The sequence below is a fragment of the Syngnathoides biaculeatus genome, chromosome 17 (genome assembly GCF_019802595.1).
Source record: "Syngnathoides biaculeatus isolate LvHL_M chromosome 17, ASM1980259v1, whole genome shotgun sequence".
NCBI classification, from domain to species: Eukaryota; Metazoa; Chordata; class Actinopteri; order Syngnathiformes; family Syngnathidae; genus Syngnathoides; species Syngnathoides biaculeatus.
The window spans coordinates 8,473,325-8,489,687 of record NC_084656.1 but is presented as its reverse complement, the minus strand read 5'-3'; the positions used below and the strand labels follow the sequence as shown (position 1 = coordinate 8,489,687).

At 47.3% G+C, this 16,363-nt stretch overlaps 1 protein-coding gene across 4 annotated transcripts in view; it reads right to left on the bottom strand.

The window, feature by feature from the left end:
- znf618 (zinc finger protein 618) overlaps positions 1 to 16,363 on the bottom strand; it is an 82,202-nt gene that overhangs the window by 50,947 nt on the left and 14,892 nt on the right. For 3 of the 4 annotated variants that reach the window (XM_061801302.1, XM_061801305.1, XM_061801306.1), the window contains exon 2: positions 7,393 to 7,741. In XM_061801302.1, coding sequence (XP_061657286.1) covers positions 7,393 to 7,714 — 322 coding nt within the window. In that variant the 5' untranslated portion in view covers positions 7,715 to 7,741. The remainder of the gene's footprint in view (positions 1 to 7,392; positions 7,742 to 16,363) is intronic. The other variant, XM_061801304.1, reaches the window with a different exon arrangement.

The window sequence follows — 16,363 nt, the reverse complement described above, 5'->3', positions numbered from 1 at the left end:
AAGCAGGTCAAAACTTATTTGAAGTTTTCTGAACAACATTTGGCGAAGCAAGTTAAATACCGGAAGAAGAGTCTGGTCGGTTGAGAACAAAATTGAACAGTTTGTATGGCATCATGCACACCACGTTTGGAGGAGGAACAGCACTGCATAATGCCATAAAAACACTGTTCCAAGAGTGAGGTTTTTAGCTGGGGACTTGATAGTGTGAGGATGCTTTTCAGTAAAATGGTACTGATAAACTTAACATTATTAAAGAATGAATGTTCAAATGGAACGACATTCTAGACAAAAAATCTGCTGCCATCTACAAGATGATGAAAATGACAAGTGTGGACATTTCTTCAGGGTAATGATCAATAAACTCTATTGGTAGCAAAAGAAAAAATAAATAAATAAATACATAAGCAAGCTGCTAGAATGGCCCAGACAATCATCTAACTTGAAATCAATCGAAAATCTATGGAAGAACAGAAACCCAAGGTCCATAAAAGAAGCCCCAGAGCCTTCAAAGTTAGAGGAATGGGCCAAAATCATCCCAGAGCTTTGCTTGCAAATAGATGGTCAGAGGAGAAAACATTCTTCAGTGCAATGGCTTACAGTCTTTCTTAATCCATATACATCTACAGAAAGGTATATAACAGAGAAAGCTATTCACATCTTTGCTGCCCCATGTTGGTTAAAGTATAAACAAACTGGCCATAATATCGGTGGTAATCTTATGAGCATGTCCAAATAGGTCTCTCTGCTGGTCACTTTTTGATAATACAATTGTGGAACCTCAATATAACGGAACAATAAGGGCAAGGGAGTCGTCTAATCCAGCCAATTGTCAGTTACATTGAAGCACTTTTTTTTGTTTGTTTGAGGCCATATTCACCCATATTACTGGACAGTGCAGAACTGTTTTGCAGGGTTTTATTGAGGCCTAAAACACCAAGTATAGTACAAAGTTATTGCCAATAAATATTTTTAAAAAGCTTAATGTTTTTAAATTTCATAATTTATCCAAACTTCCCTCCCCTTGTGTGTATTCACAGCGACATTGTTGATGTACAATACTCCATTCAGGGAGTCACTTTCATGAGCCGAGTGGAATTAGTGTGCTTCCTAGATCCAAATTTGTTTCCAAAGGCAAACAGCTGTTCCAAAAATTTACTGTACCAGAATCTTGGAAACACCAGAGACTTGTGTTTTTATATTGCTGAGACGTAACACTGCAGCGATGACACACTCTCCCAGTGGTCTCTGCCCAATAGACAGATATAACCATCATCACATGGCTGTCATGTCAAGCAAACCAGAGGCACGGGAGGCACATCTTTTGGAATTGGATCTAGTCATATTGTATATAGGGGGCCCGGAAATACATTACTCCCATTCAGAATCATAAAAAGAAACAGAATCAGCTTTATTGGCCAAGTGTGTAACAACACACAAGGAATTTGTCTCCAGCAGTCGGTGCCGCCCAGGTACGACATTCAGAACAAAGAACAAGCAAAAACAAAGAACAAGAGACATTCAGTTAATTGGAACGATTCCTTACAAGAGTAACAGATTTGCAAGATGAAGAGTCTTATTAATTTAGAACAGTTAAGAGTGAGTCAACAACCCACATTATGTTTAGCTTGTACAGAGGGCCCTTTCCCATTTGTGGTTCCCGTTATAGACCACTCCAATGACAATTCTGCAAAGGATTCTTCGCCAGCATTGTCCCACAGCGTTAGAAAACAACAGTGGGCGATACTGGAACTAACAGACTTTGTCAACGCCATTTTAAGTTGAAAATGTAGACTATTTTTGGACCGTCTTCATGTTCTGTTTTATTTGATATCCATTATATTGGGGTCTGTTTTATCGAGGTTCCAAGGTATAGTAATACAATATACCAACATCGCAGTGAACCCGACGATTTGACTACTGTGCACATGTACATCGCGATTGCTCAAACAATTTATCATGCAGACCTAGTTTGGAGGGTGCTGCACATCATTTGATTACCCGTTATGGCGAATCTGGGAAATAATCACTTCATTATATCCTGCTTCAATTAGCCATTGGCGAGGTGGCAAACAGGCAGCAGGAACACATAAAATGAATAAAATTACAACTAAGACATTAATAAATATAGATACACATGTATGAAATTGTGATGTGTTTCACAATTTCTTTATGACAATCATATATATTTTATGACTATAACGTCGTAACCAAAAGAACAAGATCCCGGATACAAACAGCCGAAATAAGTTTCATACGCTGGGTGTCCGGGCTCTCCCTTAGAGATAGGGTGAAAAGCTCGGTCATGCAGGAAGAGCTCAGACTAAAGTCACTGTTCCTCCACATTGAGAGGAGCCAGATGAAGTGGCTGGGGTATCTGATTCAGATGCCTCTAGATAGATTCCGAGCACGTCCACCTGGAGAAGACCCCAGGGAGAACCCAGGACATGCTGGAGAGACTTGGTCTCTCAACTGACCTGGGAAAGCTTTGGTATCGCCCCGAGATTTATGTTAAGTGGCTGGGGAGAGGGAAGTCTGGGTGTCCCTGTTAAAGCTACTGCCCCCACGACACTATCTCATATAAGCGGTAGAAATTGGATGGATGGATATTGTCAGTGTAGACTCGGGGTCGGGAACCTTTTAGCCTGAGAGACAGAAATGCCAAATATTTTAAAACATAATTACAAAAGAGCCAATATTTTGAAAACCAAATACAAGTGCATTTCCACATTTTATGTGAGACCAACACTCTTGGATTACAATGAGTCTCTGAATTATTTTCAATAACATTATGCTGTTCCTAACCAATGATGACAAAACTTACCATTAATGCGGCTTCTGGTGCTGCATGTTTTTCTTAATGGCTTTGTAGTCTGCTTCAAACATCATTAAACTTCATGTAGCCATTCAGACTTCCATCTTTTATTCGTGAACGTAGGTGGGTTTTTCAAATGTGAGAAAGACTTCTCACATGCATACATAGAACCAAACACTGTCAGTACAGCAATACTCACCTGCCGCAGTATGTGGTATGTGACGGGAAGTGCGTTCTAAGTTTTCATAATCAGCTGGTCTGCAAGTTTTTTTCCCCCCCATTTCTCCTCACTTATATTGGCTCGCCAACAATGATTGGCGACATAGGCATCTGTTTTATTCATTTGATTATCTTGTCTTTATGTGAAAAGTTGTCAAAAGTTTATTGGCAAAATCAAGCATGACCGTTTTAGGAAACTCCCCATCTGTGAATGGTTTCCCGTTTCTCACAATGACCAAAGCACCAGCAAAACTATCTGAATTAAAGTCACTTTGTTGTGTCCAGACATGGAGTCGCTGCTGACTAGCTTGGACTCTGGACAGTGGCTCTTGATATGCTTTCTTCCTGCTGTCCCCCGCACAATATTTTGATGCAAATGCAGTATGCTGTGTGTCAAAATGGCACTTCACATGTCAGCATTTCATCATTGCAATTTTGTCATTACATATCAGACACAAAGGAAACTTCTTTCTGCACAAAGGTGAATTCCTATGTCCATTCTTGCTGAAAACTGCAGTACTCATCGTCGCTTTCTTTTAGACATCTTTGTCAAAAGTGTTTCCACAATTAATTTCTACCCTATCTGCATTCATCCCTTTTGCACCTGTCCACATCCATTTCCATATTGGACAGCAAACTACGGCAACCCCACTAGGACACACTGTCTCTGCCTATTTTGCATTGCCTACACGACAGAAATTAGATGTAAAGTACGTCGTTATGAGGGCTATATGCAATCATCAAAAGAGCCACATATGGCTTGCGAGCCACAGGTTCCCGACCCCTGTTGTAAGCTGTGCCTGTTTTTTTTCCTGTGTCCCACTAAAATTATTTTCATTATGGTGTCTTTAAAAGTCCATTAACATGTTGGATATGTTTTGTGATGCAAAATGAAGAAAGAATATCAAATAACTCAGCTAAGTTGACATAAAAAAAATATAGGTCGATGCAAAATTTCTGCCAAAAAAAAAAAAAAAAAAGGCTCCGCCCAGAACCATGTTTGCACCTGCAATGCCAATGTTTCACAGAGACGTTTACTGCCGACGGACGCAATGTTGGGCCACTGATAAACTTCACCCAAAATGAGAGAGAAGCGTCTGTACACGATTTTTTTAAAACACCGTTAGATGTGCGAAGTACATAGTTTAAAATGATTGAGGACCAGGTGAATGGGAGTTAGTGTTTTTTAACTTCTAATGGTAATCACTAGTGAATTAATGCAACCATTTAACTGTCTCAAATTTTTTACACCATATCTATACCATACACTCAGTACCAACATAAGTGGTTTAAGGGTCGAAGTTAATCACACATAAATGAGAATAGAATGCATGTAAGCAGTACAAAATAAAGAAATACTTACATAATTAATCCTGGGGATAAGGGGTAATTATTTGACCAATGATCAATCAATCGATTCTGAAAATATTTGATTGTGACAGCCCGAGATGTGTTGTTCGTGACTTGGAAGATCTTGTTTTTTCAGCATTTAAGGCACAAATAGTTTGAAGAAATATCTTCAATCCCAGTTAATAATTTTAAAATTAAATTGATCCACCCATTTTCTGAGCCACCAATCCTCATGAGCGTCGCAGGAGTTGTTTTTGAGATGTGGGAGGAAAGCAGAGGGCCTGAAGAAAACCCACGCAAGCACGGGGAGAAAAGGCAAACTCCAAACAGACGGGCCCAGAATTTGAACCCCGGTCCTCAGAACTGTGAGGCAAACTCTCAACAGCTGCGTCACTGTACCGCCAAAATTATTATTACATTAAGTTAAGTACACCCGTAAGCTACTGTATGTTTGGATCTAGAATGGAAGCACAATTTGTAGCAGTTTAAAGGGGTGAGACCTGGTTCTGCCACTTCAGAGGCCACACAGATTTTTAGTATGGATACTATTCGTAACTGCTTCATGTATCACAATTCTTGCAAAAGTCTTGGAGGAAAGAAGGCCTTTTAGGCCACAACAAAAAGAAAAAACTGCAACTGACCATATAGTGGGCACTACTTTTAGTGAAACACAATCTAATGAGCAGTGGTGATTGGTGACCTTTTCTAAGGTGTTACACTCTGCATGGTCCAAACACAATTGACCCCTCCGTAGAAATTGCGTCATCCGCGTCGCTGACCAATCAGCCAGAGGCCAGAGATCTGCATAAACAACGCCCCTTTTTTGCACCAGCCGTTCCCTCAGACAACGTTGCATGGTCCAGTATAGCTTTTGTTAGCATTTTATCGCGTTTTTGGGTTCTTCAACAATAGATATGGTTAAGAGGTGTAGTCACAGACTTTGTAATAGTGACGACAGGTATCCTGAAAGGCTAGTTGGTGGAATTCAATTCGTACCCTTTCCAAAACCGAAGACCCAGTACGAAAAATGTCTGATCTGAGTGCAGAAACGTGTCCCATTGTTCGCGGCTAATTAGCTAAACAAAACCGGACTAGCAGTCCTAAAAGCCTTCCACGTGCACCGAGACACCAAGACTGAAGGAAGGATGTTTGAGGACACTAAAGTAGTTATTGTCGTACCCTTTCCAAAACCGAAGACCCAGTACGAAAAATGTCTTCGATGGATCAAACTTTGTGGAAGACCCCATCATCAACTGAATCCATCTAATATCAACCAGAACAGAAGACAGAGTACGAAAAATGTCTTCGAAGGATCAAACTTTGTGCAAGATCGTATGATCAACTGAATCCATCTAAAATCTACCGGAACAGATATGTTTGCACGAAGGTAAGCCCTAAATTTGATTTTCAATACATGTCTCATATAAATGAATTAGCACTTCTTCGCTTGCATAACATAGCTACGTGTGAATGATTGACACACTTGATCTGTGTTGAGCGATATTTTGCGATGATCTGACTGCACAAACGTGTCTCTTTGTTGCCGGCTACCAAGCTACGGTAAACCGGACTATGTTTGCACGAAGGTATGCCCTATATTTGATTTTCAATACATGTCTCATATAAATGAATTAGCAGTTCTTCGCTTGCATAACATAGCTATGTGTGAATGATTGAAACACTTTATCTGTGTTGAGCGATATTTTGCGATGATCTGACTGCACAAACGTGTCTCCGTTCAACGGCTCCCGAGCTAAGCTAAACCGGACTAGCAAGTCCTAAAAGCCTTCGACGTGCACCGAGACACCAAGACTGATGGAAGGATGTTTGAGGACACTATAAAGTAGTGATTGTCGTACTCAGTCGGGACTTACGTAGGTTCGGCACTAATTCAAGAATAATTATTGAGGGAAGCGCATGACGTTACACAAAGAAAACGAGAGAAACAACTCGGAAATGAAGCCTCGCCTTCTTTTCCTTCATAAGGCGGTTCACAAAGGGCTATACAGATACATATACAGATTCTGCACACAAGTGTGATATGTAACACGAAAATAGGAAACTGTCAATGACGAATTCGTCTTTGGGTTATAATATATAATATTATGTGGCTTCTCGGCGTTCCTCTGACTCCAGAAAGATCTTGCGCTAATATCAATGGTTTCTCCGTCGATATGCATGTAAATACCATTGAAATACCCCTCGCTGAAATACTTGAAGCCCTCCTGTCTGCTTTTCAACGATATTTCACTATTTGCTAAGTTTGCGAGTGAGAAATCAGCTGGTAAATCGGACAATTTTGCTCTAGTCTTTTCTTCCTGCACCGACATTTTTGCTAATTGTTTGTCTGAGGTTAGCACACGTGGGGTGACGTAACTTCAGGAGGCGTGGTTAAATGCCCTGTATGGAGGGGTCAATTACAGGTCTACCTTAGAAAGCCTTCACACCCTTTTAGTTGATGTATGATTTGACATGGTTTGTGCCACACCAAAGACTAATCAAGGGAGTTCCTCACGTAGCAGACAAAACACAAGGGTTGACGAGATATATTGAGAAATAAATAGTTATACTGTTTTATACAATAATCCTTTTTTGCGCAAATTTGCTGTAGGCGGCAGCAAACAAAAAGCCCCCACCCCCCACGGCACAAAAAACTCTCCACAACCCAAGAGCTGATTTGTTTTTTGTTTTTTTGAGGGGAGAGGAAGATCTTATTTTACTGTTATCGATTTTGATGAAAAGTATTAAAAAATGAAGGGTATATTGACCTTCACTTGAATTTTCAACAAAATAGACCAGCCCTCTTTTCATTTAACCTGAAAGCTTCACAGACAAAAATATACCACGATACAAAAAAACAGTCCATTAAAGAACAGAACAGACATGTCACGGAACCAATAATAAATAACCCGTCACCCATTTTAGGTCCTGCCCTGAAGTTTGGAAAACATTGATCTTAATTGAAGGGGATTTTTAATGTGTGTACAATATGGATCCACGTGGTCACACACCTATGCATGAGTCTGTGCTCTTGGTTGGAGGAGGAGTACCAAGGGCGAACATACCCTCGGTCTGGCCTCTGCGAGATCCACCTCCGGTCGTTTTGCCGTCGTTTCCTCCAATGACGACGCAGATCTCCGCCGGATTGGTGTCACCAAATGTGCCATTGCTCGTCTCTGTGGTGCCTGGTTCCTTCTTTATCGTAAGAGGAGACGAGCTAGCGTCCTGGCTGACAGCGGTGTCCTGGCTGACTCCTGCAGAAGTGGAAGGGGGACCGTTGCTCCCACCGCTCACCAGCTCCGTGCTGGGATTGGGTGACTCTTGTGCACTCATGACTCTGCCTTCTCTGACCCTGAACTTCTGTAATATTAATGACAGTGAAGCAGACAAAGTCATATATTAATAAAATGAGGGAAGTATGGAATAACTTAGGTGAGACTAGGAAAGGGCATTGGCAACAAGACACATTAGAATAAATTGTTGAATGAAAAAAAAAATGTTCAGCTTCTGTGCAGATCCAGATACCATTCCTGCCCCTCTTTTGTTAATGAGATATACATTTGAAAAAAAAAATGCCTTTTTCCTCAATATGTCAGTGAATAATTCACGACTCTTTATGGGGAAAATGCACGCACAGACAGGATGTGGTTATCTATAAAGGTACCACTCCAAAATAGAATTGTTTGGCCTTGGTTGATGTTTGCGTTCTACCGAGTGATCCTTTGGTTTCAAGCACGGCTTTTAAAAGCGGCATAATGTAGATTAGTGATTCCCAACCAAGATATAGTATGCAGTGAAAGATCATCAGAGGCGTTACAGGAAATTATTCATTAATTAAAAATGTTTCTTCAACCATTTATCTAAGCCAGTGTCATCTTGTTAAAGGCAGAATAATGAAATGCTTTTCTTTCAGATGGCAAAAAGTAAAACTTGTCTTATCACTAGGGATGTAACAATATCGATACCCCATGGTTTGTTTTTTTCCCCCATGGTACAATAATTATGGTGATATGGAAAATGTTCACGGTACAGGTGAAGCAAAGAGACAAAAATCTGTTTTTGGAGGACAGAGTTGCAGCCTAAATCAAAGTAGGTTTTTGATGTTTCCATCCATCCATCCATCCAATCCATTTTCTATCGCTTTTCCGGGTAGGGTCGTGGGGGAAGTAGCTTCAGCAGGGATACCCAGACTTCCCTTTCCCCAGCTACTTCTTCCAGTTCTTCCGGAGGGATCCCGAGGTGTTCCCAAGCTAGCCGAAAGACAGTCTCTCCAGCGTGTCCTGGGTCGTCCCTGGGGTTTCTTTCCAGTGGGACATGCCCGGAACACCCCACCAGGGAGGAATCCGGGAGGCATCCGAATCTGTCTTTTCTCAATGTGGAGGCGCAGCGGCTCGACCACCTCCCAGATGACCGAGCTTCTCACCCTATCTCTAAGGAAGAGCTCAGACACCCTGCAGAGGAAACTCATTTCGGCCGCTTGTATCCGGGATCTTCTTCTTTCAGTCACGACCCACAGCTCATACTCATTCGTGAGGGTAGGAACGTAGATCGACTGGTAAATTGAGAGCTTCACTTTCGACTTAGCTCCCTCTTTACCACAACGGAGCGATACAAACACCGCATCACTGCAGAAGCTGCATCGATCCGTCTGTTGACCTCCTGCTGCATTCTTCCCTCACTGGTGAACAAGACCCCAAGATACTTGAACTCCTCCAATTGGGGGAGGATCTGATCCCCGACCCGGAGAGGGCACACCAGCCTTTTCTGAGTGATAACCATGGTCTCAGATTTGGAGGTGCTAATTCCCATCCCAGCAGCTTCACACTCTTCTGCAAATCGCTCCAGTGAGAGATGGTGATCACGGCTTGATGAAGCCAACAGAACCACATCATCTGCAAAGAGCAGAGCTGCGATGCTGAGGCCACCAAACTGGACACCCTCTACGCCTCGGCTGCACCGAGAAATTCTGTCCATAAAAACTATGAACAAAATCGGTGACAAAGGGCAGCCTTGGCGGAGTCCAACTCTCACCGGAAAAGGGTCTAACACCTTCTCCAAGTCCACAAAACACATGTAGACTAGTTGGGCGAACTCCCATGCACCCTCGAGGATCCTGCTGAGGATGTAGAGCTGGTCCATTGTTTAATGGCCAGGGCGAAAACCACATTGCTCCTCCTGAATCTGAGATTCGAATTCCAGACAGGCGCTCCTCTCCAGTACCCCTGAATAGACTGTACCAGGGAGGCTGAGTGTGATCCCCTATAGTTGGAACACACCCTCCGGTCATCTTTCTTAAAAAAGGGGACCACCGCCCAAGTCTGCCAATCCAGAGGCACTGTCCCCGATTTCCATGCAATGTTGCAGAGGGGTGTCAACAAGGACTTCCCCACAACATCCAGAACTTTTAGCAATTCCGGGCGAATCTCATCCATCCCCGGGGCCCTGCCACCAAGGACCTCGGTGACCTCAACCCCAGAGATAGAAGAGCTCGCCTCAGAATACCCAGACTCACCTTCTTCATGGGAAGGCGTATTGGTGGAATTGAGGAGATATTCTGACCACAGACTCACAACATCCCGAGTTGAGGTCAGCAGTGCCCCATCCCCACTCTCCACGGGGATGACGGTGCACTGCTTCCCCCTCCTGAGATGGCTAGAATTTTTTTGACGCAGTCCTGAAGTCCTTCTCCATGGCCTCACCGAACTCCTCCCATGCCCAGGTTTTTGCCTCAGTGACCACCAAAGCGGCATTCCGGTTGGCCAGCTGGTACCTATCAGCTGCCTCAGGAGTCCCACAAGCCAAAATTCCCAGATAGGATTCCTTCTTCAGCTTGACAGCATCACTCACTGTTGGTGTCCACCAATGTGTTCACGGGTTTCTGCCATGACAAGCCCGACCACCTTATGGCCACAGCTCTGTTCGGACACAATGTCGCCCGCCTCCTCTGGGACATTAGCAAAGTTCTTCGGGAGGTGGGAATTGAAATTCCTCCTGACAGGGGAATCTGCCAGCCGTTCTCAGCAGACCCTCACAATACGTTTGGGCCTACCACATCAGAACGGCATGTTCCCCCACCATCGGAGCCAACTCACCACCAGGTGGTGATCAGTTGGCAGCTATGCCCCTCTCTTCACCCATGTGTCCAAGACATGCGGTCGCAAGTCCGATGTCATGACCACAAAGTCGATCATCAAACTGCGACCTATTGTGTCCTGGTGCCAGGTGGACATGTGGACAACCTTATGCCTGAATATGGTGATCGTTATGGAAAAAACATAATGAGCACTGAAGTCCAGTAACAGAACATCACTTGGATTCTGATAAGGGTTCTTCCCAATCACACCCTTCCAGGTATCATTGTCATTGCCCATGTGGGGATTTAAGTCCCCCAGCAGAATGATGGAGTCCCCATAGGCAGCGCTCTCAAGCACACCCTCTCAGGACTCCATAGAGAGTGGGTACTCTGAACTGCTATATGTTGAATGAGCACAAACAACAGTCAGAACCCGTCCCCCTACCTGAAGGCGGAGGGAGGCTACCCACTCATCCACCGGGGTAAACCCCAATGTACAGGCCCCGAGCCGGAGGACAATAAGTATACCCACACCTGCTCGACGTCTCTCACTGTGGGCAACTCCAGAGTGGAACAGAATCAAACCTCTCACAAGAGGAGTGGTGCCAGAGCCCAAGTGGTGCGTAGCGGCGCGTCCGACTAAATCTCATTGGAATGTCTCGACCTCACGCTCAGACTCAGGCTCCTTCCCTGCCAAAGATTTGACATTCAATGTCCCTTGAGCTAGTTTCTGTCACCGGGGATCGACTCGCCAATGTCCCCGCCTACGGGCACCGGCCGGCTCACATCGCACCCGAACCCTTTGGCCCCTCTCATAGGTGGTACGGGGGAAGAGGGACCCATGTTACCCTTTCTGTCATGATCCTGCCGCTCCAGCCCGGGCTGTGCAGGTGCCAGTGCGGTTGCGCTGATTGGTAGGCGCACACCTGCGCCTCATGCAGCCTGATTATGCTGTGTATTTATATGACCCCGATGACGAGTGGCCGGCGCCAGTTCGTTGAGCTTCATGTCCCGTTCCAGCACTCTCGAATCCCTGATCGACAACCCGCGTGTACCGACCTTCGCCTGTTCTCCGACCAACCTTGTAAGCCTGACTCCTTTGATACTTCTGCCTGATTTGATCGTTCCCCTGTGTACCGACTCCTGCCTGCCCGCTCACCTGCTCTCTTCGCCCGACGTCCCAACTACCGCTGCTGCACCGGACTGCCTGCTCGATCCCCTACCTCTGCATATAATAAACGTTTCTCCTTGAACTACCTTGCATCTTCCGAGTCCTGCATTTGGCTCCTACTCTCGTTCCGATGGGACGTGACAGAACAAACTGGCCAACACAGGACCCAGCAGGAAAGACCCGGCGTCGCCGGGACTGACGCAAGGTAGACTGTCTGCCGGAGGACCAAGCCTGTCCGATCCCGGTAGGCTCCTTGACGTCCTCCGCTTCAGTGTCTTACGCTCTGCCAGCGAGGTATGAATACGTCCTGAACACGGCCCGTCCGGCTCCTCATATTCTTCTGGACTCTGACTTTTCGGAATATGAGGAGGACCGTGATTTGTATGACCGGCTGCCTGAGTACGACTCCGATGACTTTGATTTTGACTCTCTTTGCCCGGCTTTTCATCCCAGTCAGTTTGCTCCACCTCCCCGGGTTCCCAGCGAACGTCTTCGCCCGGTGGATACAAATACACCAATCCGTTTGAGGGAACCCGCTTGGCCATCTACCCGGGACCCCCGCGTGGCGGCCAGAGGAGACGCCCCGGCCGGGCGCTCCCTGGTGTCTCCCGCTGCGCGGCAAAGAAGACACCGTCCTCCCACTCCTCGCCGGCAACGGTGAGACCAGCAGACCCGCAGGTGGTGGCAAAGCTTCCAGCCCAGAGGGAGGAGGAGCCGCCAAATCGCGATGCGTTCTACCGTGAAATGCGGGTGGAGATAGAGCGGCAGAGCGCCGAATTGGCGGCTCTCACGTCCCAGGTCCGGCATGGATTGGCGAACCAGCCGAGCTATGCAGACGTCGCAACGGCGACGGACTCGCTGCTGACCCAGGTTCACGTGGCAGTTGGAACTGACCCGCTCCCGAGACATGCCCACGTGTCAGTTTCGACTGACTCTCCGCCTACTCAAGTTCACGTTGTCGTGGAAACAGGCCCACCACCTCTACACGTCCACGTCGCAGTTTCAACGGACTTGTTGCGGACTCAGGCTCACACGGCAATTGGAACTGACCCGCTCCCGAGACACGCCCATGTGTCAGTTTCAACGGACTCCCTGCCGTGGAAACCGACCCGCCCCCTCGCCAAGCGCACGCTGCAGTGGGAACGGACTCGCCACCTTGCCAAGTGCACGTCCCAGTGGGAACGGACTCGCCACCTCGCCAAGCGCACGTAGCTGTGGAAACTGACCCGCCTCCTCGCCATTCCCATGTCGAGGTTTTGGCTGTTCCAAGCAGAGCTCACGCGGCAGTTGGAACTGACCCACTCCCGAGACACGCCCATGTGTCAGTTTCGACTGACTCTCTGCCGACTCTCGTTCACGTTGCCCTGGAAACGGATTCGTCACCGCGCCACACCCACGTTGCTGTTTCAACGGATGCACTGCAAGCTCACGTGGCAGTGGGGACCGACCCGATGCCGCCTCACGTTGCTGTCCAGGAGGTGGCGACGTCTCCACAGCCGCTTCTCGTCCGTGCCCTGGAGTACCAGTGGCGACCGGTCCGCAGTCGCTCCCCATTCTTGATCTGTCGGCGACCGGTCCGCGGTTGTCCCCTGTTCCTGCTCAGACGGCGACGGGCACCTCCATATGTTCCCGCCCAGGAGGTGGCGATGGTGCCACCACCTTCTCACGTTGCTGTCCAGGAGGAGGTGGCGAGGGCGATGGTGTCGCCGCCTTCTCCCGTTGCTGTCCAGGAGGTGGTGATGGCGATGGTGTCGCCGCCTTCTCCCGTTGCTGTCCAGTAGGTGGTGGGTGATGGCGATGGTGTCGCCGCCTTCTCCCGTTGCTGTCCAGGAGGAGGAGGAGCTGGGGAGTTCTGTGGAGCCACCCCGGAGCTGGAGAGACTTCGGGATGGCTGTGATGGTAATGGTGGCGGTCATGGCTCTGGTCCTTCTCTCCATCATCCTATTCGCTCCTGATGGCTCCCAGCCGCTTCATGACCTGGTCTCGTTGGTGACCAATCCACGGCTGCCTACTGACCAAGCCTCGGTGGCGAGTCCTGCATTTGGGTCCTACTCTCGTTCCGATGGGACGTGACACTTTCGGGCTGCGTCTGGCCGAGCCCCATGGGTGCAGACCTGTCCACCACATGCTGGGCCCCAAACCCCGCCTCCAGGCCTGGCTCCAGAGGGGGGCCCCTGTGACCTGCGTCCGGGTAAAGAAAACCAAGATCCGATTTTTGTACTCGTCATTGTGGTTTTGTAGTCATACTTTGTCTGGTCCCTCACCTCGGACCTTTTTGCCACGGATGAGCCTACCAGGGGCATGAAGTCCCAGATAACTTAGCTCCTAGGTTTATGCTGTGTTAACGCCATTGAAAATGCAAAGCTGGGTCAAGGCGTGTACTATTGCGGTGCTGCACCTTCACTTGCACCAGATGAAACTTGCGGGGTTCGCCACATCTAACAAGGTTGAAAACGAGTGCTCTAAAGTATTGATGTGTGTGAAGTAATTTAATTAAGAAAAGGTAATTTACCCTTCCTGGAAGCCATCACCTTATTGTGGAGGGGTCTCCATGATCCTAGGAGCTTAATTGTGGACAATGGACAGCTCAAAAGGATAACCTGACTCCCTCTTCCTATGGGCTCACCACCTGTGGCAGTTACCATAGGGGTTAAGTGCAGTGGAGCCGCGTGGTGGCCGAAGGCAGGGACCTCACAATTTGATCCCCGGCTACAGAAGTTGACTCTATGAATGTAATTTCCCCATTCAGCCAATGAAGAGCCCCGAGCTGGTGTGTGAGGTCAAGAAGTTCAGAAAAGATATAGTCGGTCTCACCTCCACACACTGCTTGGGCTCTGGTACCAGTCCCCTTGAGGGTTGGACCAGTCCCCTTGAGGGTTGGACTGGTACCACTGTGGAGTGGCCCATGAGGAGAGGTGCCAATCAGTTGTGGTTATACCTATTGCCCCCCAGAGCAGCGCCTGTACGTTGTGGTTGTACAGCAGTTCAGAGTTTAGAAAGGATGCTGGAGAGCACTCCTGCTGGAAACTCCATAGTTCCACTGGGGGACTTCAAAGCTCATGGGGGTAATGATAGTGAGACCTGGAACAACGTGATTGGGAGGAACAGCCTCCTCAATCAGAACCCGAGCGGTGTTCTGTCATTGGACTTCGTGCTCATCATGGATATTCCATAACGAACACCATGTTCAAGAGTGTCCACACGTACACTTGGCACCAGGACACACTATGTCGCAGTTTGATACTTGACTTTGAGGTTGTGTGACTTGCGGCTGGATATCTTGGACACCCGGGTGAAAAGATGGGCAGAACTGTCAACTCATCACCTGGTGGTGAGCTGGCTCCGATCGTAGGGTAAGATGCTGGTCCGACCTGTTAGGCCCAAACATATTGTGAAAGTCTGCTTGGAGCATCTGGCCGAAACCCCTGTCAGAAGGAGTTTCAACTCCCACCTCCGACAGAACTTTGCTCGTTTTCTGGGAGACACAGGGGACATCGAGTCTAGGAGTCAGATAAGTCTCTCATTTCCATAGCTGAGGTGGGTGACCAGAGCTGTGGACACAATGTGCCTGTTGTGGTGGATTTCGCCAAACACGTTGGTGGACACCAATGGTGAAGGATGCCGTCAAGCCGAAGAAGGAGTTCTAATCGGGCCTTTTTGGGCTGTGGGACTCCTGAGGCAGCTGATGGTTAACGGCTGACCAAACAAGGAACCCTTATCGATAATTGAAGCAAAAATTTGAGCATGGGACAAGTTCGGCGAGGCCATTAAGATTTCCAGACGACTTTGAGGAAATTCTTGTCCACCATCTGGCGTCTCAGGAGGGAGTAACAGTGAACTATTAACACTGTGTGCAGTGAGGATGGGGCACTTCTGACCTCGACTCAGGACATTGTGAGTAGGTGGGAAGAGTACTTAAAAGACCGACTCAATTCCACCGCCTTCCCATGATCAAGCAGAGTCTGGGTTCTTTGAGATGAGGTCGCTTATCTGTGGGGTTGAGGTCACAGAGATGGATAAAAAGCTCCTTGGTGTTCAGGCTCTGGGGTGGATGACTTTCGCCTTAAGTTCCTAAAGGCTCTGGATGATGAGGGTCTGTCCTGGTTGACATGCTTCTGCAACATCGTGTGGACATCGGGAACAGTAATTCTGTATTATCAGACTTGGGTGTCAGTCACTATTTTTAAGAAGAGGGACCAGACGGGTCTGTTCCAATTACAGGGGATCACACACCTCAGCCTCCCCGGTAAGGTGTATTCAGAGTGCTTGAGAGCAGAGTCTGTCGAGAAGTCAAATCTCAGATTCCGGAGGATCGGTTTGGTTTTCGTCATGGCTGTGGAACAGTGGACCAATGTTATACCATCGGCTGGGTTCCGGGGAGTGAATGGGGTTCGCCCATCCGGTCTACATATGTTTTGTGGACTTAAGAGAAAACCTTTGACCGTGTCCCTCAATGAGTCCTGTGGAGAGTGTTTCAGGAGTAAGGGATACTGAATCCCGATACGGGGTTTTCGGTGCCCGTACAACCAGTGTCAGAGTTTGGTCCGCATTAAGTCCGACTCGTTTCCAATTAGGTTTGGACTCCGCCGTCTTTTGTCAGTGATTCGGTTCATAACTTTAATGGACAGAAATACCAGACATAGCAGAGGTACAGAGGATGTCCGTTTTGGTGGCCTCAGGATTCCAGCTCTGCTTTTTGCAGATAATGTGGTTCTGTGGGCTTCATCAAGATGTGATC